Genomic DNA, 26,847 nt, shown 5'->3' on the forward strand with positions numbered 1-26,847 from the left:
TTTGATGGTATGGCTGCAGGATGGGGGAAGCTTTACTGTCATAGGAATCTCTTAGAATCCTGACATCCATTGTGGACATTGCACTTCCTGTTGGTTTGGAAAGGCAGCTTGCCAAAAGCCAGAAACCACCAATCTCTGCATCTCAAACACTGAACAAGATGGTTTCACAATTGCCTGTGGAGTGTTGGAATGGGTTTAGCATCCTACATGGGGAAAAGATCCTGTTGGGCACTATTTTCTAGTGTTGATGTATGAGAGGATGGAGCATTTTTACTCTGGAAGAAAAGCAGTGTTTAACATAGTGATGACGAGTGTGAGCTAAGAGCTGGTCTCCAGATCTTGCCTTGGCCATTGGCTTCATCTTGGGAAAACCACTGTTCTGTTTGAAATATGATCAACCTACCTTATAGGGCTTTGTAAGAGTTACTGAGACTGTATGTGTGGAGCAGGCTTTTTGAAGGTGTGAAATGTCCTATATGAATCATGGCTGCTCATTTGGGTAGCAGTGCTGTCCCTTTCATCTGCCTTTAGCCAGCCCAAACATCATGATCTGGTGATACACTACAATGTTGAAATGAGCTGCAATGCCCCCAGCCTGCGATTTGTGGGGTGAAACTGCTGCAGCTCTCACTACGGGAGCTGAGGCGCTTTCACCCCAGAGCCTTTGGGGCAGGGACCCCAGAGCCTTTGGGGCAGCTTATTTGCACTGCTCAGCTGGGGGGCAGGAAGGCTCCTGCTCTGCAGCTGAGCGAGCTCCGAAGTCTCCCAAGCAGCTGTGTGCCCCTGAACACAGAAGTGTAAAGGAGCCACCTCCCCAACTCCGGCTCATGCAAGCTGGGGGAGAGGTGGGGGCAATGTAGCTTGTTCCTCCCTCAGTGGTAGGAGGGCCAGAGTTTAATGGCTGCTTTACCCAGTGGTATATTGCAGGTGAAACTGCCGCTGCTTCTGAGCTTGTTTGTCCCTCACACACTTGGTGCTGATGGTAGAGAGACTCGGCAGCGGTGGTTTCACCTGCAATATACTACCAGGTGAAGCAGCCATCAAGCTCTGGCCCTCATACCAGTCCTGGGTATTGATACATTGTACAGGTCTAGTATTTGGTAGGGTTATATTAATGAATCACTACACCAATACCAGAAGATTCCCTAAACATACAGCTTTTGGTCAATTATGTCTCCCTCTTGTTTAGCTAATATGCAGGCTTTTGCTCCTGAAAAGTTCAAGAATTGTGTGCCATCCAACTTTTCTTGCAGAACTGCTGTAGTTGGTATACGCTTGCCACTGGGTGGTGTTGGCATCCACTAAATGGATAACATAGACTCTAAAGCATATTGAAGAATATGTGAGGTCTCTGAGGTTTCCCTCCAGACAAAATTCGCTCCTGAGAGCCTGGCTAAGCAAGATGCTATGATGTTCCTTTCTAGCAACAAATGGATGGAAATTGAAATTCTGCAATAGTATTTCAAACTCTCTTTACATGAAGACAACATAGTTTTCCCAAGTCTCATCACCCAGAAATTGAAACATGTCTCTAATATACCATCTTGCAAACTGTGAATAAGATGAACATTATTAGTCTTCATCTGGTATGTAGATGAGGTGTGCTTATATCTCTGCTTCTTATTTTGTACAAAAAGTCAGTATACTTGCTCTTGTAGTTTCAGGAATATGGTGTTTTCTTCAAATGTGGGGCATGTTTAGATGATAGAAAGAAAATAGCAAGTAGTAATGTGTTTGAGGAAGCAGTAATATGTGGAGGTGCATCATTTATTCCTGCATTGCAGGGAGTTGGACTAGATGACCCTTGTATAGAACTCTACAATTCTATGATTCTACTATATATATGTGTACGAGTGGTAGTAGCTCCTGGGCTGAAGGCCCAAATTTCTCTCATTTTTCTAACATTTAACCAAAACAATCCCCACGTGCTTTCTAGCCCTTTCTGTACAAATCAAGTTCAAGCACGATAAAATATGCATTCAGTGAAAACTGAATTAGTTTGTTAGTTGAAATGCCTTAATTACTGCCACTTTCAGTAATTGTGATAGAATGTCTTTCCAGGCCAAATCAAATATACAGGTAGAGTACAAGAGCAGCTGGCTAAAAGCATTTGGACCTTGGTTAACACCTTACACAAATGTGCACAGCCCCTGTGCAGGATGGTCATTCTTATCTCCCGAAACGTCCTTATATCTTTGTATGTTTTTCTAGAACTTAGAAGCACAGAAGTGGTGGTAAATGTGTGTGCCATATCACTTGACTGGGAGAAAACCATAAATCACATGTTTTGGATTCAAGAGATCCCATGTTCGATCTCTGGCATCTCGAGATAGGAATGGAAGAGACTTCTGTCTGAAATGCTGAAAATCTGTCAGTCAGTCTAGACAATACTGATCTAGATAGTATTGTTATGAGCCAGTGGCACTGGAGAGCCAGTGTGGTGTAGTGGTTAAGAGTGGTAGTCTCGTAATCTGGGGAACCGGGTTCGCGTCTCTGCTCCTCCACATGCAGCTGCTGGGTGACCTTGGGCTAGTCACACTTCTCTAAAGTCTTTCAGCCCCACTCACTTCACAGAGTGTTTGTTGTGGGGGAGGAAGGGAAAGGAGAATGTTAGCCGCTTTGAGACTCCTTAAAGGGAGTGAAAGGCGGGATATCAAATCCAAACTCCTCTTCTTCTTCTTCTAGATAGACTTGGTACAGGTAGAATCTAAAATTTAAAACCTTTTGTGTTCACCCGTGTTCTTCCTCCTGGAAGATGGCAAGAATGAAACATGAATCTAATCTCAAAGTAGATTTTTCTCATGCAATATGCCAACAAAGTAATCATCACCTGGCAGCTATATAGAGGCCTCTCATTATCACAAGACACATACAATGCAGTCTTTCCTCCTCATTCCTTCTGGTCTTACATTTAGATGCAGCACATCACAACTTTGAGTAGTATTGCAACAAATGCTTAATGGAATGAGATGGGATATCATTTTTCTGATGCTCTTGCCAAAGCCTATATTGGCTTGGCTTCCATCCCTAAAAGATCCTATGTAGGAAATGTTGCCATCTGATCTTCATGTCTCCAACTTCAGAAAGATCAGAATAAAGTGTGCCTGTTTTATTGCCATCTGGGTAGTGCGAGGCTGTGAATTGCAACACTCTTTGTGCCCAGACATTTCCATCTGCTTTGACAAGCAGCTCTCTCCATCGTTCTCGATGTCTGAGCTCAGCTCCTTTTTTATTTTGAGTGCTGCCTTCTCACTTGGCCCTCTTTTAGATTTTACTCTGCATACATTTGCCTCACAGTATTTAAAATAGTGTCACATGTGCCACAGATCAGTCAGCCTCCTGAGTTCTGTTTACATTGTTTGACTCCCGATTCTCATTTGCGCCTTTGTTTTTATGTAGAAGGCTGAACTCTCTTGGTTGCCTTATTTTTCTGTTGGCACAGCAGACGCTTTGGAAGTCAGACAGCTTTCTTAGTAATTTGACTTGGTGTGGAGTGGCCTGAGTGGAAGGCGCTTAAAGTGAAATTGGCACTTCCATGGCATTGGGGGGAAAAGAAGTTTTTAAAAAATCAAAAGCACAACAATACAAACTACTGGGTGATAATTGTCTGAGCAAGAGGATCCACGGTGTATTTAGCTGCATAAATTAGTCTTTTCTTCACCCCATTTATGGAACTGGGGTCTAAGTTACATCTCTCTTAAGACCAGGAAGTTGGTTCATGTTGGAATGTCCCTACACCTTGACTGCTTCCAGGCCAGCCTTCTCTAACCTGGTGCTTCCCGGATGTTGTTGGATTCCAGTTCCCATCAGCCCTAGCATGGACAATGGTCAGGTATGATTAGAGAAGTGGTCATAAGGTATGGTGGGCACCAGGCTGGGAGCATCTGCTTCTCTTTTATTTTAGCCTTCCACAGGATTGGAAAATGCTTTAATCATTGGCTAGGCTGAGGGAGTTTAACCAACGAAGGTGAAAATTTGACCCAACAGAGGAGAACACTAAGCTCCCCCAAACAGAAGACTTCCTTCCTTCCTTCCTTCCTTCCTTCCTTTCTTTTTGCTGATATATACCTTTGTTTGTGTACATGACATATGAATCCACACCTCAATCCCTGAAAGAGATGAGATTCTTCCACCAGAAATTTAGTGCACAAACTCGCCAGCTGATAAGTAGCTAACAAGAGGAAGAGAAAATTTGGAAATGATCACACTTGTTTGTTCAAGTTCTCCAGCTTTTTAAAAAACCAGTCAGTTTCCTTCATAAAGACCTGCTTGGACATAGGCCTGGTATTGGAAGAGTTGCGTCTCTTGAAGTTATTGGAAATGAGGGATGAGAAGCAAGTATAAGCTCTTTTCGGAGAAGTGTGGCGCAGCATAGGTGGTTGAGGTTTCTGAAGTAGAGCCAGGAGCGATGGTGCCTTTGTAAGTTGAAGCACAAGGGATTGCTTGCAAGTAGAGCTGAACTGGCTGTCCTCTCCATGGTAGGAGAAAATAGTAGGAGCTGCTATATTAAGCAAAACTGGGTTACGCTGGAACAGCAGAATCAACACACTTGTGAGATCTGTTTGTTCCCTTTCAAAAGTGTTGCATGCCTGGAAGCTTTCTGTGACCCAGAATTGGAGCTGTAAACTTAGAAACGTAAAAGTAAGATGGGCAGGATATCTTTAAAAGGCACCAACTTCTAGCACACATGCCTATTTCAGTATACCACAGGTTTGGTAAAGGCACTAGGCATTATTGCTGGAGTGCGTAGTTCAGCGACATGACATTGCAGTAGTTACAGGTAGGTAGCCGTGTTCGAAACAAAATAAAAGAATTCCTTCCAGTAGCACCTTAGAGACCCAACTATAATAACAATAACAAACTTAGTTGGTCTCTAAGGTGCTACTGGAAGGAATTTATGACATTGCAGGCCATTGATATGAAGAACAAAGCAAATAGATTAAGATTGTCATTGTTGGGCTTTGCAGTGAGAGATACTTCTGCTTCAGAAGGACTCCCTCTACCTCTCTATCATAGGTTTATAGTGGAGGTTCACGCCAGGGTATTTTCAAGTGTCTACCTAATGGCATGTATCTATTTAGGAGCATATCAGGGTAGATCCCAGTAAACTATGGATCCAACCCATGTGGCAGCTAGTTGTTGCTGTTTTCTTGTTAGGGCAACAGGTATATGCTTTGTTATCTCAGCTAAGTCCAGTAATTTTGACAACCATTCCTCCATGGTAGGTAATGATCAATCTTTCCATCTTTGTACATATAAAAGTTTCACTGCTGTGATCATGTATTGGGATAGTGTTCCATGCTGTGTGTGTGTGTGTGTGTGTGTGTGTGTGTGTGTGTATATATATATATATATCTCCATCCATAAGTCCCAGCAGGAGGAGCTCTGCTTTCAACTGCCATGCAGTACTTGGAAGGTTCCCCAGAAAGGAATGCACTTCTAGGGCTGAAAAAGTTGCTCCAGTCCTCTGCTGGAATGTTTAAATAACCAAAATAATAATAATAATAATAATAATAATAATAATAATAATAATAATAATAAACCACCAAGGTTTGTTTTTTAACCTACCTATGTATTTCAGAAGTGATGGTGCTTTTAAAAAACTTGCGTTTCTGATGGTGTTAGTCAATCATGCCCCAATCCTGGATTAGGTGCAGTGAGTCAGAATGGAAAAAAATTACATGGGATAAAAAGATTCATCTATCGATCAAAGGACGATTTTGTCCATTGAGATTTTCCTTAAGTTCTTTTCAATGTGCTACTGGTCATTCCTCCTAGGGCACCAGGCATATTGTGTCTGTAGGCTCCCTGCTACTTTTTGTACGCTTAAGTAGAGCAAGCTGTCTATTGCTAGGCAAATAATGATAGTGTCTGCTGGGTTTGGCTCTCTGGTAGGCTTGTCTTGTCAACTCTTAATGTCGTGTTGAGTTAGGGTGAGAGATGTCCGCTCAGCTGACTGGGTAGGCTGGCAAACTATCAAGATGTGGAGCTGGCTTCTAAAAATTGATTGAAACTGGAAACAGTTGGAAGCCTAGATTTTTTTTTAAGTTGATCAAAGCGTTATGTCTATGTTGTGGCACCATGTGATAACAAAGTCAAAAAGGACCTGCTATTTAAACTTTAATTCTTTGGCATTTTACAGCCTCTGGGTGCTAGTTCATTGAAAATCCATGCATGAATCACAAATGCTAGTTTTGGAAGCATGCAGCCAATTTTAAAGTGGGTTGGGCTTTATTTTAAAACAATATGTTTTGCACATTTGCATCGTTAAGCCTATATTTGCAGGTATGTTCAGTTTCCCTGATGTATGACTGCTGGTGGTTGTTTCCCTGGTAATGAGGTAGAATGCTGGAATAATTTAATAGACTGTAAGCTGATGACTACAACTCTGAATGGTCTTTTATGTCAGGGGTAGCTAACTTTTGACCCTCTAGAAGTTGTTGGACCATAGTTCCCATCATCTCAAGCCAGCATGACCAGTGGTCAGGTAGATAGGAACTGTAGTCTAACCATATCTGAAGGCCCAAAGGTTAGCACTGCTGTCTGATATGAACTTCCTGGTACGCCGGCTGAGACCCTACCTTACCTGCGCCCTATATCACCAGAGTGATACATGCTCTGGTTATCTCCCACTTGGACTACTGCAATGTGGGGCTACCTTTGAAGGTGACTTGGAAACTACAACTAACCCAGAATGTAGCAACTGGACTGGTGACTGGGAGCAGCTGCTGGGACCATATAACACTGGTCCTGAAAGACCTACTTTGGCTTCCGGTACGTTTCTGAGCACTATTCAAAGTGTTGGTGCTGACCTTTAAAGCCCTAAACGGCCTCGGCCCTGTATACCTGACGGAGTGTCTCCACTCCCATCGTTCAGCCTGGACACTGAGCTCCAAGGGCCTTCTGGCTGTTCCCTCACTGTGAGAAGTGAATTTACAGGGAACCAGACAGAGGGCCTTTTTGGTAGTGGCACCAACCCTGTGGAACCTGTTAGAAGCTGCCCAGAGTGGCTGGGGCAGCCCAGTCAGATAGGAAGGGTATTTGTTGTTGTTGTTGTTTCTTTGTTTGTTGTTATTGCTGTTGTTTTGTTTCTGAACACAGAATAGTATTAGAACTAGGCTAGATCCACACTTCCTGATAGTATTCTACTTGCTAATGATCTTTTAGGTGGGGAAGCAGCCAAAAGTTATACCCCCCTCCCATAGCCTGAAATGGTACAGTCTGGGGTGTACAGATCCAGCCTGACACTGTTGTCACAAATACAGATAATCAAACCCAAGGAAGAGAGATTATTTTCTTAGGTTCAAGGTAGATGGGGCTTACTTTTGCCATACCTTCTGCCGCACCTAGAAATTGAAATTTTCAAAGGTACTTCCAGATGGAGTTGTATGAATGGCGGCATGCTGAATTTGCATGCATGACAGTCCAAAGGAGGGATTGTAATGCCGATCCAAAATGTTACCTGGTACCTCTTATTCCACTCACCACCACCACTTTCTGGTTTACAAGCTATCCAGATGGGGTACAAGATGGAGCCAATTGTTTGATATCATCCTGAATGTATAGCATCTTTTCTGTCCTATCCACATGGGCCTAAGAATGTGTTTCCATTGTTTTAATGGGTCCAGTATACAATATTGTACTCAATGCTGCTTGTTTTATTTGAATTGGCGCTGGTAACTTGCATAGTTTATACATATATTTTGAAAACAAACTGTCAGGACATGATTCTGAAATGTATTTTTCATTTGTAATCAAAGAGGGACCACAACTGAGTTCATCTTGGATTCCACATTGCCTCAGGCTGTGTTTGACATCCAGTAAAAAAATATGGGGGCTGCAAATGGCTATAAATTAAGCTTTGACTTTCTAAAATATGCTGCATCTTGTGCCTGAGTGGTATAGGGTGGGTATATAAGACCCTCTGGTATAGGGCGGTACATAAATTTAATTAATTAATTAATTAATTAATTAATAATGAGGAACGTTCCTGTTGGTCAGTGGGCAAGGTTGGATTGTGCTTTTGTTCCATTGACAAAAAAATTAAGGCCCATAACTTTCTTTTGTATTAATGAAGACTTACAACTTCAATCGGCTGTTGGAAATCTAAATGCAGCTTCAGAGCTTGAGTGTATCATGTCTTCCATATCAATTATTTGCTTTGGGATCTGGGTGCCTAACTCTGGAAATGAGGACACAAAACCCAACTGAACCTACATTTTGCTCTCTCTTCCTGCTGTTTTGTTAACCAAGAAAAAACTCCCTTTGCTGCAGGCAAGAGGACAGCGTGTGACTTGGTTTAAATAAAACATGGTTTCTTGGCTTAAAATCATTGCTCATTAAAATGGAGAAACTTCAGTGAAACCCTCTCCAAAACAAACTCTGGTTCCCTCAATGCAGCATTGTGGCTTTAGAAGTGGGTAATTCAGGATGTCTAGGTTTGAAAAAGGCCCCTATTGAAATCACTGTTAGTAAAAATAAAATAAAATTGGTCCTCCTTGGGTGAAAAGCCTGATTCTAATTCTAATGTATTGATACAGTCTTTAAAGTCTCCTTTCTGGTAGTTTGTGTATGTAAGCGTTGTGTGAGGATTGAAAGCACTGCCCTTGGCCCAAATTTCCTAGCCACGACGGAGTCCATCTTTCTGTCTGTGGACTTGTAGAGTAGGGGTCAGCAAACTTTTTCAGCCATGGGCCAGTTCACCGTCCCTCAGATCATGTGGTGGGCCGGACTATATTTTTTGGGGGGGGAAAGGAACGAATTCCCATGCCCCACAAATAACCCAGAGATGCATTTTAAATAAAAGCACACATTCTACTACTCATGCAAAAATACCAGACAGGCCCCACAAATAACCCAGAGATGCATTTTAAATAGAAGGACACATTCTACTCATGTAAAAACATGCTGATTCCTAGACCGTCTGTGGGCTGGATTGAGAAGGCAAATGGGCCACATCCAGCTCCCGGGCCTTAGGTTACCTACCCCTGTGCTAAAGGCTGCATTTTAGCCATTCAGTGTCAACAAAGTTAAGTCCTTAACACAGGCCCTGCCATAAATTAAATCAGGAAGCTTTCATTCTTCTGCCACAAGTCGTATGCAATTGACAAGCACATCTATGAGCTGAAAAAAATACAGTGGTGTCCCGCAAGACGAACGCCTTGCAAGACGGAAAACCCGCTAGACGAAAGGGTTTTCCGTTTTGGAGGCGCTTCGCAAAACGAATTTCCCTATGGGCTTGCTTCGCAAGACGAAAATGTCTTGCGAGTTCCTGCGGGGTTTTTTTTCCTCCCCCCCCCCTTTCCTAAGCCCTAAGCCGCTTATCAGCTGATCCGCTGATAAGCCGCTTATCAGCTGATCCGCTAAAAGCCGCTAAACTGTTAATAGCGCTAATCCGCTAAGCTGTCAATGGGCTTGCTTCGCAAGACGAAAAAACTGCTATACGAAGAGCCTCACGGAACGGATTAATTTCGTCTTGCGAGGCACCACTGTAAGTTGTGTTCTTTTGCAACATGACGTAACTTGCTTGCTATTCTGAAAACATGATGATTCCCTGGTTTGTAGAATAATTAACAGAAAGGTTACTTTAGAAAGCCAGCACGTGTGGTGTCCTAATCCTGATCCAGCCTTGTTGGATGTATAACAGGAACCTCGGTGTCCTTATGTCAGGGCTAGACTTGGCAGCTTTGAACCTCCAAATGTTATTAGTGAATGGGCTGAGGAACCTTCTGCCCCCTAGATAATAATATAATAATTTATTATTTGTACCCCGCCCATCTGGCTGGGTTTCCCCAGCCACTCTGGGCGGCTTCCACAGAAACCAAAAATACACTAAAATCACACATTAAAAACTTCCCTGAACAGGGCTGCCTGAAGATGTCTTCCGAATGTCAGGTAGTTGTTGATCGCTTTGACATCTGATGGGAGGGCGTTCCACAGGGCGGGCGCCACTACCGAGAAGGCCCTCTGCCTGGTTCCCTGTTAGCTTTGCTTCTCGCAATGAGGGAACCGCCAGAAGGCCCTCGACGCTGGACCTCAGTGTACGGGCAGAACGATGGAGGTGGAGATGTTGTTGGACTACAAAATGCATCATTCCTGACCATAGGTCATGCTGGCTGGGGCTGATGGGAGCTGTAGTCAGACAACAGGTTCCCCACCCTAGCCATAAGTGAACACAGTACAGCATTTGTAGCAGTGACAACCTCGTGTTGTGCAGGCAGTGACCATTATAGGTACATCCAATTGATGTGCAAACATGTGAGTCCTTTCGGTGTATATTTGCACACCCCGTATCTTGCAGTAGCAAAAACGTTCTTTATTGACTCATGGTCAAATAAGTTTTCTTAGCCTTGTGTCTTCCTCGGATCACCAGTAGATGGTGGTATTGTATTCTTCTCTGAGACATGTTCGCTCTATTAACCTTATTGATTTGTAACCCATGGTCCCTTTCTAAGGGGCTGTTCAGACTTCTAAGGGGCTTTTTAGTGGCTTTTTAGCAGTGTTGAGTACTTCTGTGGCCTTGCACAAGGAAGTCTGGAGTGCCTTATTAGAATCTTGGTGCAACACCCATGTATTTATTCTCCTAGAGCAGCTTGGAAGTCAATAAAAACCTAAACACATGGCCTTAAAATTCTAATGGAAAAAGGAATGGAGCGGGAGAAAGGAAACAAGCAAATTTAGGCACAAGTTCTTAAAGTTACATTTCTTTTAACAACCAACAGGGATGGCACTAGCTTAGGTACCTTGGTGGAATGCCCATTCCTAGGTGACAGTTGAGGAAGAACCAATTTCAGGAAAAATACTATATTAGTTGCTTTCCATTGCTGCTCATCTATCAATAGGAATATCTCGTATGAAATGTTCCTTACTGTCCTCGGTTCATTCCTTTGCATTTCTGACCTCCTAGTTAATTACTTTGATGGGCTCTTCTTGCCGTAGGCTGCTGTCAAAGAGATGATTTAAATGCCTGACCACTGAAATAAATTCCAGTCTGTTTTCCTATGCAGGGTGCCTTTCTGTGAAATGCCAGGCTTCCTACATGCTGGCTTTGAGAAGGCCTATGAAAGGACCTCATGCAGTTTTCATGCTAGCTTGAAACTTGGTTATTTCTCAGCTGAATCATTTTGCTGTTAACTCCGTGTTCTTGCTGTGCTTTTTGGGTAACCCAGAGTAAGTGGGTACAGTATCTGGGACCCACTCCTTTCCTTTGAAAAGATACCTGCCCTGTTCAGGTCTACTGTTTTCCGTGAGAAGTATTTCCTTGTAGACTTGTTTAGGATTGCAACCTCAAATCTTGAAGATTTCTCTTTTCACTCCTGTTTGGATGAGTAGCTTTAGAGATAAAAAACGTTCAAGTGCCTGGGGACAGCCTAGTGGCAGCTAGGGGTTTCTGTTTCGCCCTCCTTGAAATAGACTTCGGGCTCGTTAAGCGGCAGAAAAGTGATGAAGGAACCTCTTTGGGCACGTGTGATGGGGGCTATTGCTGTAGGTAGGAGAGCCAGTGTGGTGTGGTTAAGAGTGGTAGTCTCGTAATCTGGGGAACCGGGTTCGCGTCTCCGCTCCTCCACATGCAGCTGCTGGGTGACCTTGGGCTAGTCACACTTCTCTGAAGTCTCTCAGCCCCACTCACCTCACAGAGTGTTTTTTGTGGGGGAGGAAGGGAAAGGAGAATGTTAGCCGCTTTGAGACTCCTTAAAGGGAGTGAAAGGTGGGATATCAAATCCAAACTCCTCCCCTTCTTCTTCTTCTTCTTCTTCTTCTTCTTCTTCTTCTTCTTCTTCTTCTTCATGCCCTGCATGCAGGTTCAACCCTTGACATATATAGCTTAAAGGAGCAGGTAACAGATGAAACCTTTTCCAAACATCTTGGAGAATGTCTCCTGCTGGCTTTGGGTATAACTTTGACAAACTTCACCACGCCCCGGCTCCTCCATGCATTTGCTGTCCTGTCCATATATGAAATCTCCTGCATGTCTAATATGGTTCCTACAGTAAGCCACTGTAATAAAAACCTTTAGCAGCATGCAAACTCAAAATACGTCATGTCCCAGGTGGTTTCAGAGAGCAAAATCATTGTTAATGCTATAAGGAATCTTTCCTAAAACATAGACATAGAAATGCCTATTGGGGGCTATTCAGGATGTATGTTTTTTGAAAGAAAAATCTGCATTAAAAATAATTAACCCGGAATTACATGCTAAATGCTGAATTCTGTCAACTGATAGCATTTATGCATGCCAGGTTGTTGTTTTTTACATGTGTTTGCTCAGTTTGCATGTTCCAAAGAGCATCTCTTAAGTGTTTGCAGAATCTTTTGATTCGGCTTAGTTGATTCTGCTTAGTGGTGGTCGCTGCTGCCAGAGCTAAATGTGGAACCCTGTGTTTGCAGAATCTGGAGTATTTTAGTAATGTGCAAGAAGAAATGAAGATGGAGCAGTAAAACAGCCTGCCAGGGAGCAATGTGGGAAGAACAGAACTCCGCAGGCTGACACTGCTCCAGAATGCTGAAATCACTTTACACATGTTACGTAGATCTGCAACTATTTGCATCAAATCATGAGTTTGGGAAGGCACCTTTTTTTTTTTTAAAGAAGGTAAATGAAGATTCTCGGGAATTCCAAGTTCTGTGCCATATACACAGAATGAATGAATGAAATCACGAGGGACAGCAACTCTAGGCTTCAACTTTGAGCCTTGATAGTCAAGCTGACTCCCCCTTTCTGCTGAGGAAAAGACAGTGCTTTGTTTGATGTCCTTTGGTGCTCAAGTGCAGGCTACTTGGAATGAAGAAGTCCCTGCTGCCCTCCTCAGTTCTGCTCTGCTCTGAGTTTCACGCACTCAGAACAGCAGCAAGGAATCTCACTGCTTTCCATGCATCTGCACGGCTCTACATACTGTCTGGGAAAGTCATTTCTCTCCTCCAAACTCAGGAGAAAGATGCCAATTCTCCCCAACACTGTGCTCACCAGTGGCACATCGCACCTGTGGACTCTTGGGCTGGAGGAGGAGAAAGAACGATAGATACAAATGACCATGGCTGTTGAAAGGAGATGAACACCAGATTTGTTGGTGTTTATGTTTGGTTTAAATAAATAAATAAATAAATAAATAAGCAAGCTTTCACCACCACCCCATGACACATTGAAGCAAAAATAGAACAAGGCGGAACACATGGACGCACCCATCATCCCCACTACCATCAGCTAAGTATGAGCAATGCCGAACCCTTTATTTAAAAGCTGACGTTTCCCAACCCTCTCCTCCTACAGTTTCAACAGTTTTGATTTTTTGGCCACCGCTGCGGTTTTCTGTTCTTATTTAGGTGGCCAGCATGGCAGGTGGTTTGGATTGCCATGATCGTTCCTCCTAGGGTTTGTCTTCTGAGTAGACCTCCTTCTTGCCCTCTGTCTCCAGCACAGGCATGATTGATTCCCAGAAATGCATTCCCTGAATGTCTGTAAGGTGCCAACAGCAGCTCATTCCCCTAAGGCATGGGTAGCCCGATGTTACTGGACCTATGCTCCCATTATCCCTGATCATCTGCTGTACTGGCTGGGGATGATAGGAGCTGGGGTCCCAATGTCTTCCAGAGGGCACCAAGTTGGCTATCACTGTCTTAAAGCACCCTGGGTACTTTCTGCTTGTTCTGAAGATGCTTCTTAACAAACAAGCTTGCCACCCTGCATCTGTCCAGTTCTAGACACCCCCCCCCCAAGTATTCTGATGCTTCTTACAATAGCTTTGCATTGCAATTTCTGGTACCGTTGAGGCTTGTCAGCTCCCAGTCTGCCATTTGCAGGTTTCTGCTTTTGCTTGTGGGTCTTCAAAAATGCATGGCTTTTCCTCTCTGGTCACCCATGAGTGTGACGAGAGATGAAAGTAGGTGGACCAGTAGATGTGACTCTTTTGTGCAGTAGGCTGCATTCCAGCCATCCAAAAGCCCGATGTTTCTCTCTTATCTTTCATCCAGGTAAGCAAGAGACACAATCACAATTAAGTGTGCAGCTACATTCCAGCAAGTCAAAGCCCTTGAGGAGGGTGCAGAGCAGAGCTGAGGATGGTGGGGCCTGTAGGGGGCATGACCTAGGGAGACTATTGAGGCCAGGGCCCAGAAGAATTCCACTTCTTTGAAAATGAGTCTTCAAGCATTTTAAAACTGACATTCAGATCAAGCCTGCGGTTCAGTCTGGGACCCACTTGTTTGGTGAACTTGGACATAGATACTTGCGAGTATTTTCCCTCATTGATGACCAAACCCTGAGCATGGCTTAATTAATGTGTGGAACTTACAAGCCCTAAGCTGTTGGAGATTGATGAATGAATTCTTTATTTTGTTTAGGCTGCATGTACATAACCATAGGGTGGCGCTGTGGGTTAAACCACAGAGCCTAGAACTTGCCGATCAGAAGGTCGGCGGTTCGAATCCCCGCAATGGGGTGAGCTCCTGTTGCTCGGTCCCTGCTCCTGCCAACCTAGCAGTTCGAAAGCACGCCAAAGTGCAAGTAGATAAATAGGTACCGCTTCGGCGGGAAGGTAAACAGCGTTTCCGTGCACTGCCCTGGTTCACCAGAAGCGGCTTAGTCATGCTGGCCACATGACCCGGAAGCTGTACGCCGGCTCCCTCGGCCAATAAAGCGAGATGAGCGCCGCAACCCCAGAGTCGGCCACGACTGGACCTAATGGTCAGGGGTCCCTTTACCTTTACATAACCATATCTGGAATTTAAAACTCCAGTGGTGATCTTCTGCAGTTGTCCATTTAGCTCTTTTTCCCAGTTGTTGGTGGAGTGCAGTAATAAGGTAGAACCCAGCACAGCAGTCAGGTGACACGAGCAGTGCATATATGACAAAGGCCAGATCCTAATTTTCTAAATACTGAGGCAGTTGCCAGTGGAAAACATGTTCCTTACCCCAATTACTGTCTCACTGTCCAGAAATGCTCCAAAGCTGTACAACGTGTGTCCTCCAGAAAAGGGGACCTCTTTCCTTGGCAACACTCAGCTCCCAAAACTGCAGCCATCAGCCTCCCTGCTTTATCAAGATTTGTACTCCTCCAATCACAGCTTCAAAATACTTCCTTGGGAATGACACACTATATATATATAGATATATATATAGATATAGATAGATAGATAGATAGTGTGTCATTCCCAAGGAAAAGTGTGTGTGTGTGTGTGTGTGTGTGTGTGTGTGTGTATATATATGCATTTTCTATTTTACATATACAAGCAAAATAAAAACATATATATGTAATCCCATTTGACTCCCCCCCCCCCAAATTGTGGATCTTAATTTAACGATTTTTCCCTCTGCATCTCTTTCATAACCCTATTCTTATATATCCTTTATCATTCCATAGTTCAAATTTTTACTACATGTTTTCTGTCAATCCTACCAATGTGTGTAACTGTTTACAATAGTTTTTCAAATAGATTATAAATTTTCCCCATTCTTTATTAAAGACCGCTTCTTCCTGGTTTCTAATTCCTCCTGTAAGTTTTGCCATCTCAGCATAGTTAATCAATTTTATCTGCCACTTTTCCTTGGTTGGAGTTGTACCATCTTTCCATTTCTGGGCTAACAGAATCCATGCAGCCATGGTCGCGTACATGAATAGTTTCAACTGGTCCTTCAGGATCTCTGGACCTATAATACCTAAGAGAAAAGCTTCTGGTTTCTTAGGAAAAGTTGTTTTCAACATTTTTTTCCAGTTCATTATATACCGTTTCTCAGAAGTCCTTTATCATCTTACATGATCATCACATGTGGTAAAAAGTACCCTCTTTCTCTTTACATTTCCAGCATGTTTTAGACTTTGATTTATACATTTTAGCTAATTAACTAGTAGTTAAATACCAACAATACATTGTTTTCATATACCACATTTTTCCATGTATAACACGCCCCTATGTATAAGACTATTTTTGGGGACTCCAAATTAAGAAAATGGGGGGAAATTGCCCAGAGTTGTTGAGCTTTTTATTGGGGGGGTTGGCCCGGAGTTGTTGAGCTTATTTTAGAGGGGATTGCCAAAAATCACTCATCAGGATCACACGTCTGTCAATAATTTATTCTTGGTTTCTTCCCCTTCTAGATAAATCTTGTAATATCTTTCTGCCCTTCTTTAAAGCATCTTGTATTGCAGATCACTGGTATTGTTTGAAACAGAAATAACATTTTTGGTAGCAAATTCATTTTTATCACTGATATCCGCCCCATAAGTGACAAGTTCATCCCTCCCCAATTTCTAGGCTTTTCTTAATACCTAGAAGTAAGAAATGATAAACAAGTAGCACTGATGTTTATAGATGCAGAGAAGGCCTTTGATAACATGTCATGGACTTTAATACAAAAACTTTAGAAAATATGAACTGTGGAGAGACATGCTTGAAAGCAATTGAGGCAATTTATTCTAACGGATATGCTATGCTGATAGTGAATAATGTCTTAACAGAAAAATTTAAGATAACTAAGGGGACAAGACAAGGCTGTTCCCTGTCCCAGTTATTGTTTATATTGGTTTTAGAGGTTCTGGCTAGAAGAATTAGAGCTGATGAAGAGATTAAAGGGAGAGCAGTGGAGCAGAGAGCAAATAAACTTAAGGCATTTGCTGATGATGTGGTGATATCTGTAGAGGAGCCTATGGCCAGTGTACCAAGGGTTCTAGAACAAATATTTGAATTTGGAGAGGTAGCAGGTTTTAAACTTAACAAAAATAAGATGAAAATTATTGTAAAAAAATATGAGCGACCAGATAAAAAAAAATCTACAATTATCGCAATCTCTTCCCAAAGTTTAATGTACAGTATATTTTAAACCTTGTGGTGTCAAAAGTGACCTTTGCTGTGGCCCACAAGGAACTTCCGCAATACCACACCTTGGAAACCATAATCATAACCTACATAAACAGTATCACAGAATCTGATGGTCATTGGTACCAAATGGTAGAAGGGTCCCTGGAAAATAAGAGCACTGCTCTATTTATTTATTTATTTATTGCATTTATATCCCACCTTTTTCTCAAGGAGCTGAAGGAGGGTGTACATGGTTCTCCCCCTCCTTGATTAATCCTCACAGCAACCCTGTGAGGTAGGTTAGGCTGAGAGAAGGTGACTGGCCCAAGACGACCCAGTGAGCTTCTCAACTTTTCTCCTGACTTCTGAAGCACTTAATCTGCCAAAGCAATTTCAGTCCTGAAACTTGGTTAGAAACTAGACTGGAATGCATAAAGAAACCTTGAGTCTAGACATGCCCAGAGTTATACAGCCACTGCCCACCTCTTTGCTAGCATAAAGGAAGGAGGATAACACTGGGTAACAGCTGGTAATATCTAAAGCAGGCTTCCTCATCCTCAGCCCTCCAGATGTTTTGAGACTACAATTCCCAGCATCCCTGACCACTGGTCCTGCTAGCTAGGGATCATGGAAGTTGTAGACCAAAAACATCTGGAGGGCTGAGGTTGAGGAAGCCTGATCTAAAGTCTCAGAAGGTTTCCTCTTACTACTGTCCTGTTTAAAGGAGGATAATATGTTGTTGTTGTTTAGTCGTATCCGACTCTTCGTGACCCCATGGACCAGAGCACGCCAGGCACTCCTGTCTTCCACTGCCTCCGCAGTTTGGTCAAACTCATGTTTGTAGCTTCAAGAACACTGTTCAACCATCTCGTTCTGTTGTCCCCTTTTCCTTGTGCCCTCCATCTTTCCCAACATCAGGGTCTTTTCCAGGGAGTCCTCTCTTCTCATGAGGTGGCCAAAGTATTGGAGCCTCAGCTTCAGGATCTGTCCTTCCAGTGAGCACTCAGGGCTGATTTCCTTCAGAATGGATACGTTTGATCTTCTTGCAGTCCATGGGACTCTCAAGAGTCTCCTCCAGCACCATAATTCAAAAGCATCAATTCTTTGGTGATCAGCCTTCTTTATGGTCCAGCTCTCACTTCCATACTGGGAAAACCATAGCTTCTCACTTCACTACTGGGAAAACCATAGCTTTAACTATACAGACCATAGCTTTAACTATACGGAGGATAATATATCCTTCCTTAAAAGGGGTCCTAGCATGTAGTTATAAAGGGAACAAATAACAGGCCACACAGTTCTCTAAGCATCTTGTCTACAGGTTACCGTAGCTGAAAATGATTCATACAACAGCACTTAGCTGAGGGCCCAGATGTTTCAGTTACGGGACATAAAATCAGAGTGGAATCTTAAGCTGGAGCACATGCAAGCATTTTTTCTTTGCTAGGGTGCACAGTTGTGCTACCCTCACTGCAGGAAATATGTCTTTACAAAGGCTCTAAATAGGACTGCCAAGTGTGAGTATGTGTGTGTGTTGATCGTGTGCCTTTTTAACGCATTGCATTTTCAGGAAATGTGCATGCCGTCAAAACCTCAGTACATACTGCTTTTAGATATACTAAAGAAAACGTAAGCAAAGTTGACAGTTTAATAACCAAAAGACATGGTGATCTTTAATATTGTGGTTAGAGTAATCATACAAGAGCCAACAAGAACCCTGAAAAATAAATGTGTCTTTACACACTTGATAATCAGCCACATTGTGGTTACATTTCACTCTCATCAATTTGTCAGCTCATTTATTTGATTGCCAACTAAACCGAATAAAGCAGGCAGCCCTAGTTGTCAATTACCGTTGGTTGAATTTGAGACTAGTCTTCCACCACTCTTGCCTTTGCAGACCTCACTGTTTCATCTCCCATAATCCTTCAGTAAAACTTGAGCTAAGACATGTCAGGGTGAACATGTCAGTTGACCAAGCCATTTCTCTACTCTAGAGAGAGTCTAGGCCTTTGGAAGAATAGCCTCTGGAAATTAACAGAATCCATCAGCTTCTTGGTGCAAACAATTCTAATATCTTCTTTCTCCTTGTTTCCTGCAGAAACTTGAAATCATTCTAATCCAAGCCTTTGAACATGGTGAAAAATCCTAGATATAATAACGAATAAGCCAATGAGACTAAATAACTCTGAATTCTAATTTCAGAGGGACCACGCATGCCTGTCTTGTCCCCTGTGCGTAAGGAAATAATATTTTAGTGCCCTCTGTGGGGTTTTATAGGTCAGAACTAGCAACTAGATACATGTCTGAAAATCAACAGAAAGGCAGGACTGGCAGATGGTGAAGACCTGATGTGGGTGCCATGTGCTCCTGATTTGTCAGGAGGCAGACTGTTGTGTTCAACACTAACTGAAGCTTCTCAAAGTCATCCAGGCTTTAAAGAGTATTAGTCCGTTTATCCTCCTGAAATCCATTACACTTACCAGGAAAGAGAGAGAGGGAGTATTGTAAATCTGATAGCTTCCCCCTGCTTCTCTGTTCTATTTGTCCTCCAGCCCTTTTGGCTCCTGTAGTCTCTAGGCATTTTAGGAAGCTGGAATCAGCCAGGTTTGTTCTATGCTGCCATAACAACTGTCTCCATGGAAATGGAGCTCCAATGAGGGAACTTTTGCAAAGTCTGTTCCAGCACTCTCCTTATCCTTGCTCCATTTCAGAACCTATTTTAAAATTAAAACAAAATGTTGCCAGCCACCAGCAGACTTTTCTGTTCAAGTCCTCCAGTTTCTCCCATTTCTTTCTTTCTTTCTAAGCTGAAATTGCACTGCACGGGTCGGGCCTCATCCCTTAGCCTGGATGCCAGACAGGGCAATCTTGATGTACTTCCTCTGAGCTGAGCAGTGTGCTGGGCGGATCTATCAGACTGTATTTTACTGTTGCAAAGTAAGAGTAAGAGCTTGTTACTGCCCTGGGTTCCGCAGTAACATAATTGTGTAGTCACCTTCAGTTTCTTAACAGGATGGGCCCATTTTTCATCCCTAGTGATCAGCACAAGACACTTAAGTCGCCTGTTAGAGGGATTGATGCATGTGGATTCTCGATTAGAGGTCTATTTGGTGACCTGTTTTGGTAATCCTTGCATTTTGTGAATGCCTTATCAAAGCGGATTTATGTATCGCTATAATAGTAAGTCCTACGGTCCGTAAGTGGAGGCTGAGGGTGGAAAACTAGGGTTTCTTTTAGCTTTCCTTGGGAGAGAAGGCAAAGACTTGGCTGCTGAAGGAACAAGTGGGAGTCCTAAAGGACGCTTCCAGTTATTATTTGGCAAGTGAGGCTTGCTGTTGGCACTGATCATTGATGACAGCAAGCCCCGATAGGTGCAAGTGGATCCCTGCTCCAAACAAGTTTTCCTGATAGCACTGATTGGCTCTTACAGCAAGCGCTATTGGGTTACTGATGTCATGGTGACATTAGATGGGTGACCCTGTTGGAGCCTATTGCTGCTACAAGGGAGAAACTGCTGGAAGCACAAAGGACAAGCTTCCCCACCTGCCTTGCCCCACTGCCCTGCCTGGGAGCCTTATTAAGAGAAAGTGCTGCTTATATTATCCCTCTTGCTCGCTCAACATTTTTCGGGGGGGATGCTCTTCGTTTTTTTGGAAGGAACAAGAATGCATTTGGATTTTAATATTTGGCTTTTGAAATGTTAAGGTTTTGTTTTGAATGTGTATCATTTATATTGTTTGCATTCTGAAGAAGTGTGCATGCACATGAAAGTTCACACCAAGAACAAATTTAGTTGGTCTCTAAGGTGCTACTGGACAATTTAAAAAAAATTTAAAAATATATTTCTACTGCGTCAGACCAACACGGCTACCCACCTGAATTGTTTGCAGGTACATTTCTTTGTAAGCTGCCTTGGGGGCCTTTCTTGGGGTCAATAGGCAGTATATAAATACATTGCAATGAAAAAGTATAATTTGAAAACTGTGTTAGCCCTATCATGGGAAGTGTGAATCCGATCCAAGTAACCAAAGCAAATGGAGCGCCAAGGAAAATTTGGTCATGGCTATTGTCTGAGCATATAAATTGACTCAGCAATTCAGGATCTGAGAGGCCTCTCTTCTCCCCCCAGCCCACCACTTAATCATCTCTCCTAAACTACAGGGTCCCAAAATCTTTAGGGAAGATGATTTCACTCTGATCATTTTAGCTGCCCTTTTCAAGCTGAAATATCTTTTTTGAGATGGGGATAACCAGAATTGTACACAGTATTCTAGCTAGGCCTGCACTGCAATGGCAAGGTGCATGATGTTATTTCTGCTCCTTTCCTAATAATTCCTTACACTGATTCTGCCCTTTTCACTGGTGCAGCACAGTGAGTTGACATTTTTAGCGAACTTTCCACTATGACAAAGAACGTTCCTGGATATTCAGAGCCAATTACACATTGTCTGTAGAAAGGTAAAATTAGGGTGCTGTACTTCCAGCTGCCATTCTGTTGCCTAGTCACCCAGTTTGGACTCTTTTGGAGGTTTTACCATCTGCTTGAGTTTCTACCATCCATAATTTGATGTTTCCTGCAACTTGACTACCTTGCCGTTCAGTCATATCATTTTAAGGGCAAGCAATGCCCAAACATTTCCCTAGCCTGCTGCAAACTTTTAATGTTTGTTCTTCTAAAGTTAGAGGATTGATTGGTGCTCATGAGTTTCTTCTTTCTTAAATACTTTGAGCTTCAAGCTCCCTGATTCATATTTATAGTCCCCTAGTTTGTCTTGTATTTCTTGTGTCAACAAGAGTTTGTTATTTTTGTAGAAGTCTGGTAGGCAATATACGCCTTTGGCTTGCCAAGTTTTGTGCTGTGTGATGGAATAGTGGGGGGTGAACCTGGGGAGGGGGGATAATGGGGTTGTGGGGGCAGTTTGCCTATTTTTCCTTCCATGCTTTAAGAACGGACTGTGTGAACCTGTTTAGTGTTATGGAGGTGTTCCTTAGGTATACCTTTGTTTTGACCTGTGGGAGCACTTTGGGAGGTGGAGCAGGGCGAGAAGAGAGGCTTGTTCTGTGAAAACTGAGATTGCTTCTATATCCTGGAACTGCGTGATTCCAGGCCAAGGAGTGTGTGCACCTACTTTCCAGTGACTTGGAAAGGGCAGCACCGAGTGCCGGCCATGCCATTCCGATCTTCTGTCGCAATGGCTCATGTGTCACCCTGTTCAGCAAACTCAAATAGTAGAAGTAAATCCAGTTGTCATAAAAAAGTAATAAATTGTGTAAAGTTAGTGCTGCCTGCCTATTCCCCCCCCCCCGAGTTCACTGTCCTCCATTGTCCTGTCTCTGTTTTTAAGCATTTGCCTCTTGTTGTTTTTCCACATTACCATGACTGACCGCAGCTGTCCTTTTGCTTAGTCTATTTTTAACCTTTTTCTTTTGTCTGGAGGCTACCCAAAGCTAGACAGAATTGAGTGGGGAGGGGGGCATTTAGTGTGACTGAGTCCCATGATGTGAAATGCAAACTCTCTCCCTCTCCCCCCCCCACAGGCCCCCCCCCACAACATTGGCAATGCTTTACTTTCTGGCACTGGAGGCAACTAAAGGGTGACTTGCTAGTCTTAACTCTCTGGAGAAGCCACTCGGGCCATTTTAATACAAATGTTATTAGTGGCACAACAGCTGGCACTCCTCAGTTTAACCTAGCAGATTTGTCATCCTTATGGACTAGCATGATGGAAAATGCAAGGTAAATATTGGGGGAGGGGCTGGGGGTCGGGAGAGGAAAAGTTTTTTCATGCTGTTTTCCCTGTTATCTAATAGAGGTAAAGGCAAAAGGTAAAGGATCCCAGGATGGTTAAGTCCAGTCAGATTCAACTATGAGGTGTGGCAATCATCTCTGCTTTCAGGCCAATGGAGCTGACGTTTGTCTGCAGACCGCATTTCTAGGTCATGTGGCCAGCATGACTAAACCAATTCTGACGCAATGGGACACTGTGACTAGTGCCAGAGCACATGGAAATGCTGTTTACCTTCCCGCTGCAGTGGTACCTATTTATCTACTCAGAGTGGTATGCTTTCAAACTGCTAGGTTGGCAGGAGCTGGGACAGAGCAACAGGAGCTTACCCCGTCACATGGATTTGAACTGCCGACCTTGCGATCAGCAAGCCCAAGAGACCACAGCACCACCCACACCCTATCGGAGTGAGAAGGATATCCTAGGGTTGATATAAAGACATGTGGACTTGTCCACTGAGGCTCCTGGAGCTCTCCTTGGGTGCATAAGAGTAGACCTTAGCACTTGTCCCTCATTTTGTTTGCTTGCTTTTCTTTGGTCTTTGACTCTTCTTCCGTTCATCCATTTTAATAGCCAGCTTCTTACTTTCTTCTCCCAGGAAACAGGAGCAGTTCCAGGCAAATCCTGACAGTTACAATGGAGCAGTGCGGGAGAATTACGCCTGGTCCCAAGACTACAGTGATCTGGAGATTAAAGTCCCAGTGCCCAAGCACATTCTGAAAGGCAAGCAGGTAATAATAATGAGGAACGGGGTTGTTGGGTGGTCCACTGTGGGTGAGAATCTCTCCCACTATCTTGCCTGCATGGGATAGAGATGCTGGTCTGGGTCAGTACAAGCGTACTTTATGCTGTAGTTGTCTCTAGCTGTCCACCAGAGGGCCACACCAAATTGCCTTTCGACTGCAGCAGAATGCAGGCATGTAGCTGAGAGGCCTGTAGAAAACAGCTGTTAGCAGGCCGCTCCTTATTCTGCATGTTCTCCTCCATACTTAACCAAACACTTCAGAGCTCTGCTTCTGATTTATCAGCAGAACGTTTCGCACATTTTTTGCTCTCCCCCCACCCCGCAAAAAATTATCTGCACAGTTATGCAAAATAGACCTGTACCTAAACAAATTTAGAGATCCAAAAGAAAAGAATGGTCTATTCCTCAGTGGTAGAACAAATGGCAACCCCTGGCATCACCAGTTAGCAGAATCCTTTGCCTGACACCCAGGAGAGCGCGACTGCCAGCTAGCATTGGCAGTAGTGTGTGGATGTTGCTGGACAGAATAGGAAAGCCCTAGTCTGCAGTTTGCAGTAGTCTTAAAATTGAATCAGGGAGACCACCTTCATGACCACCTGCAATTTTCGTCTGCACCCATAAATATTACATTTGAATTGCCTTGGGACAACTACCCAAGGTTCCCCCCCCTTTTTTTTTTTTGTTTCTGGCTTGTTTACTCAGATTCATCCCTCCTTGAATGTGTAAAGTGAATTGAAAGTCACTGTCCTGTGGCCAGGTCCTGATTCGCTTCTTTTATCTAAGGAAAAATGACTGCAGGATTATCATCTCCTCTGGCTGGCTGTCAGTTCCCTATAAAACCACAGTGAAAGAGCCCAACTTGATCAGCAAAGTCTACCTTTTGCATGATTATCACCTCAGTGTTGATGATCTAAGATATCAAACCATTATTGTGTAAACAGCTTCATTGATGTTGAGATGGTTTTTCCTGGGGGATGTTATTTCCCAGGATTCCTTTTCTGCTGTGTTCCCTGGGACTCATGCCTTGTGGAGTGTGAAGTATTTTTAATTGTTGCTTGCTGGAGAATCTTCTGATTCTGCAAGCAAAGACTGTTTGCAGGATGCGTGCAGATAGAGACAGTATCTGCTGCTGAAGCACGTAGCAAATGCAGGCATATATTTTTTCTCCTTGGTCTAAGCATGCTTCGCTATCCAACTTTCTCCTTGGAAGACAGGCCAGCATCAATAAACCTCATGTGATCAGCTTGCTGTGGAGAAGCCCAACATGTTTATGTTAAGCCTGATGGTTGCAGAAAAGAAAACTAACTTTGCTTCACAGGTTCCTCTTTCCTCCCCGTTCATTTAGTAGCTTGTAACATTAAGGGCTCCCAGGTGGTGACGGTGGAAATTCCGCACCCTTTTAATTCTCATTCTCTCTCTCTCTCTCTCTCTCTCTCTCTCTCTCTCTCTCTCTCTCTCTCTGCCTCAGCACACAGGCACACACACACACACACACACACATAATATTTTTTCCCCCTGGACAGAAGAATGATGTAATTTATTTTGTCAGTCTGAGAGAGGCATATCTCTACTGCAGCCCCATTATTGAGGGGGAGGTTGAAGAGACGTACACAGACGGACTTACTGACTGAAGTGGTTAGAGTGAGGGCTTATTTTCACTTCCTGCTATCAGAGAAGCTGTTAAAAGAAGGGAGGGGAGGAGTGATATTTTGTGTGTGCGTGTGTTTTTCCATCTGGAAAAAAAGGCTTGTTTTTCTTCCCCTCGGTTTATTCAGGGCAGCTGAATTGAGCACACTTAGTTTTGTACATCAGTTTCAACCTACACAGCTCTTTGTCATGTCAGAATAGCCCTGTTGTTGCAGGAGCATTAATTGACATTGACAGTACAGACCTAGGGGTAAGAGTTGATAGCACACTTAACAGTAACAGGGCAGCTAGTTGAGGAAGCTCAAAATGCAATTTATTTATCATTCTTACGACAAAGCAAAATTTCAGAATGTCGGCCTAGATGTTGAAGCGTGGCAGGGGGTGCAATAAAGCACAAACTTCCCTTCCTGCTGTGAACTTGCCATGCTCATGGCTAGTTTATTTGCATTTTCCTCTGTTTAAATCCTTGCGTGGGATCAGTATTCTTTCTTCTCTCCCAACCTCCTGTTCTTGCATGACATTAAATACAAACACATTTGGCGTGTTCACATGGTACACTAAACCATGATTCAGTTGTATGTGCACGAGCAATAGCAAGCATCAGTCTTGTGTTCCCTTCCTTCCCCGCTCCTTTGGAGTTGCCGCAAGGAGGGAATTGAAAATTTTATTTCTGCTTTTCACTGCCTATGGTTGCTCATTTATATCCAAACCTGGACAAACTGTGATTAGCGTTAACTATGGTTTAGGGAAGCAAAACCATGCATCACACTGTAGTTAATGATCCTGGCTAGTTTCCTAAACCATATTTATCACAAGCCACAGTTCTCAGGACCTAATGAATAAATTAGCTGAAGGCAGAAGCAAAAGTTTCCAATCTCCTTGCAGTTCAGCAGGTGAAGGATAACAGAAGGGGGAGTGCATGAATCCAGTACCCATGCATATAACACTAAACTGTGGCTTAGCATTGTGTGTGAACCAAGACATCTTATTATTCGCTGAAAAACATAGGGAGGAGCCCTCCGGGGTTAGATTGATCTACACCAGGATAACGTTTCTCACAATGGCCAGCTGGATGCTCACACACTCCGCTGTTTGTCCCTCATCTGGTGTCAGACTGCCTCTGAATATGTAGGCTTTATTAAGCTGTCCTTGCCAATAGCCCTTGATAGGGCCTGTCCGCTATAAATTTGCATTTAAAGCAATGCAAGCCATTGACCACAGTCATATTTTGTGGCAGAAAACTCCATAAATTACTTATGCATTATATGAAGAATGATTTTCTTTAAAGAGCCCAGAGGGACCTAGGCAGGAACGGCGAGGGTTCAGTTAGCTTGGAGAAAAGGGGGCAGCAATAAATCATAGAGAGCTTGTGGTTCTATTTTTCACCCTCAGTCCTTTTTTATTTTATTTTAATGAGCAGCCTAGCATGAGCAGTGAGTACGCTTACTGTCCCTGAAAGCCACAGTTTGATAACTGATGTAGTCACTTCATGTTATTTTCAATCTCATTTTATTTTGTGTTCCTGAATATGAATCCATCTGCCATACAGCAACCCAGTTTCACTGAAGAAAGGCTAATCTTTGTAATCAGAAAACAGAACTAGCTTAGCACTGTTCTTTTTATTAATATACAAACCTAAATTGATTGAACATGCTTTTATTTCAATCATTGTTGGCCCTTTGATTTGTTGTTTTTAATGCTATGTTTACCTTATATAAAGTGCAACAGAACAAAAAGAACAGGGAATGGGGTTTCCTTTGTTATTTTAACCCTATCCTGTCATCTCTGAAGCATTCACTGAAAGCTTGAAAGTAGAAGAAAATAGTTCTCTTGCTTACAACACACACACACACACTTCTCATTTTGGGGAGAGTA

The 26,847-nt window shown here is 43.2% G+C and overlaps 1 protein-coding gene across 1 annotated transcript in view; it reads left to right on the forward strand.

Moving 5' to 3' along the window:
* NUDCD3 (NudC domain containing 3) overlaps positions 1-26,847 on the forward strand; it is a 56,528-nt gene that overhangs the window by 6,785 nt on the left and 22,896 nt on the right. The window contains exon 3 of the mRNA XM_081843353.1: positions 23,179-23,311. Coding sequence (XP_081699479.1) covers positions 23,179-23,311 — 133 coding nt within the window. The remainder of the gene's footprint in view (positions 1-23,178; positions 23,312-26,847) is intronic.

This window comes from Podarcis erhardii (genome assembly GCF_964252035.2).
Source record: "Podarcis erhardii genome assembly, chromosome: 16".
NCBI lineage: Eukaryota > Metazoa > Chordata > Lepidosauria > Squamata > Lacertidae > Podarcis > Podarcis erhardii.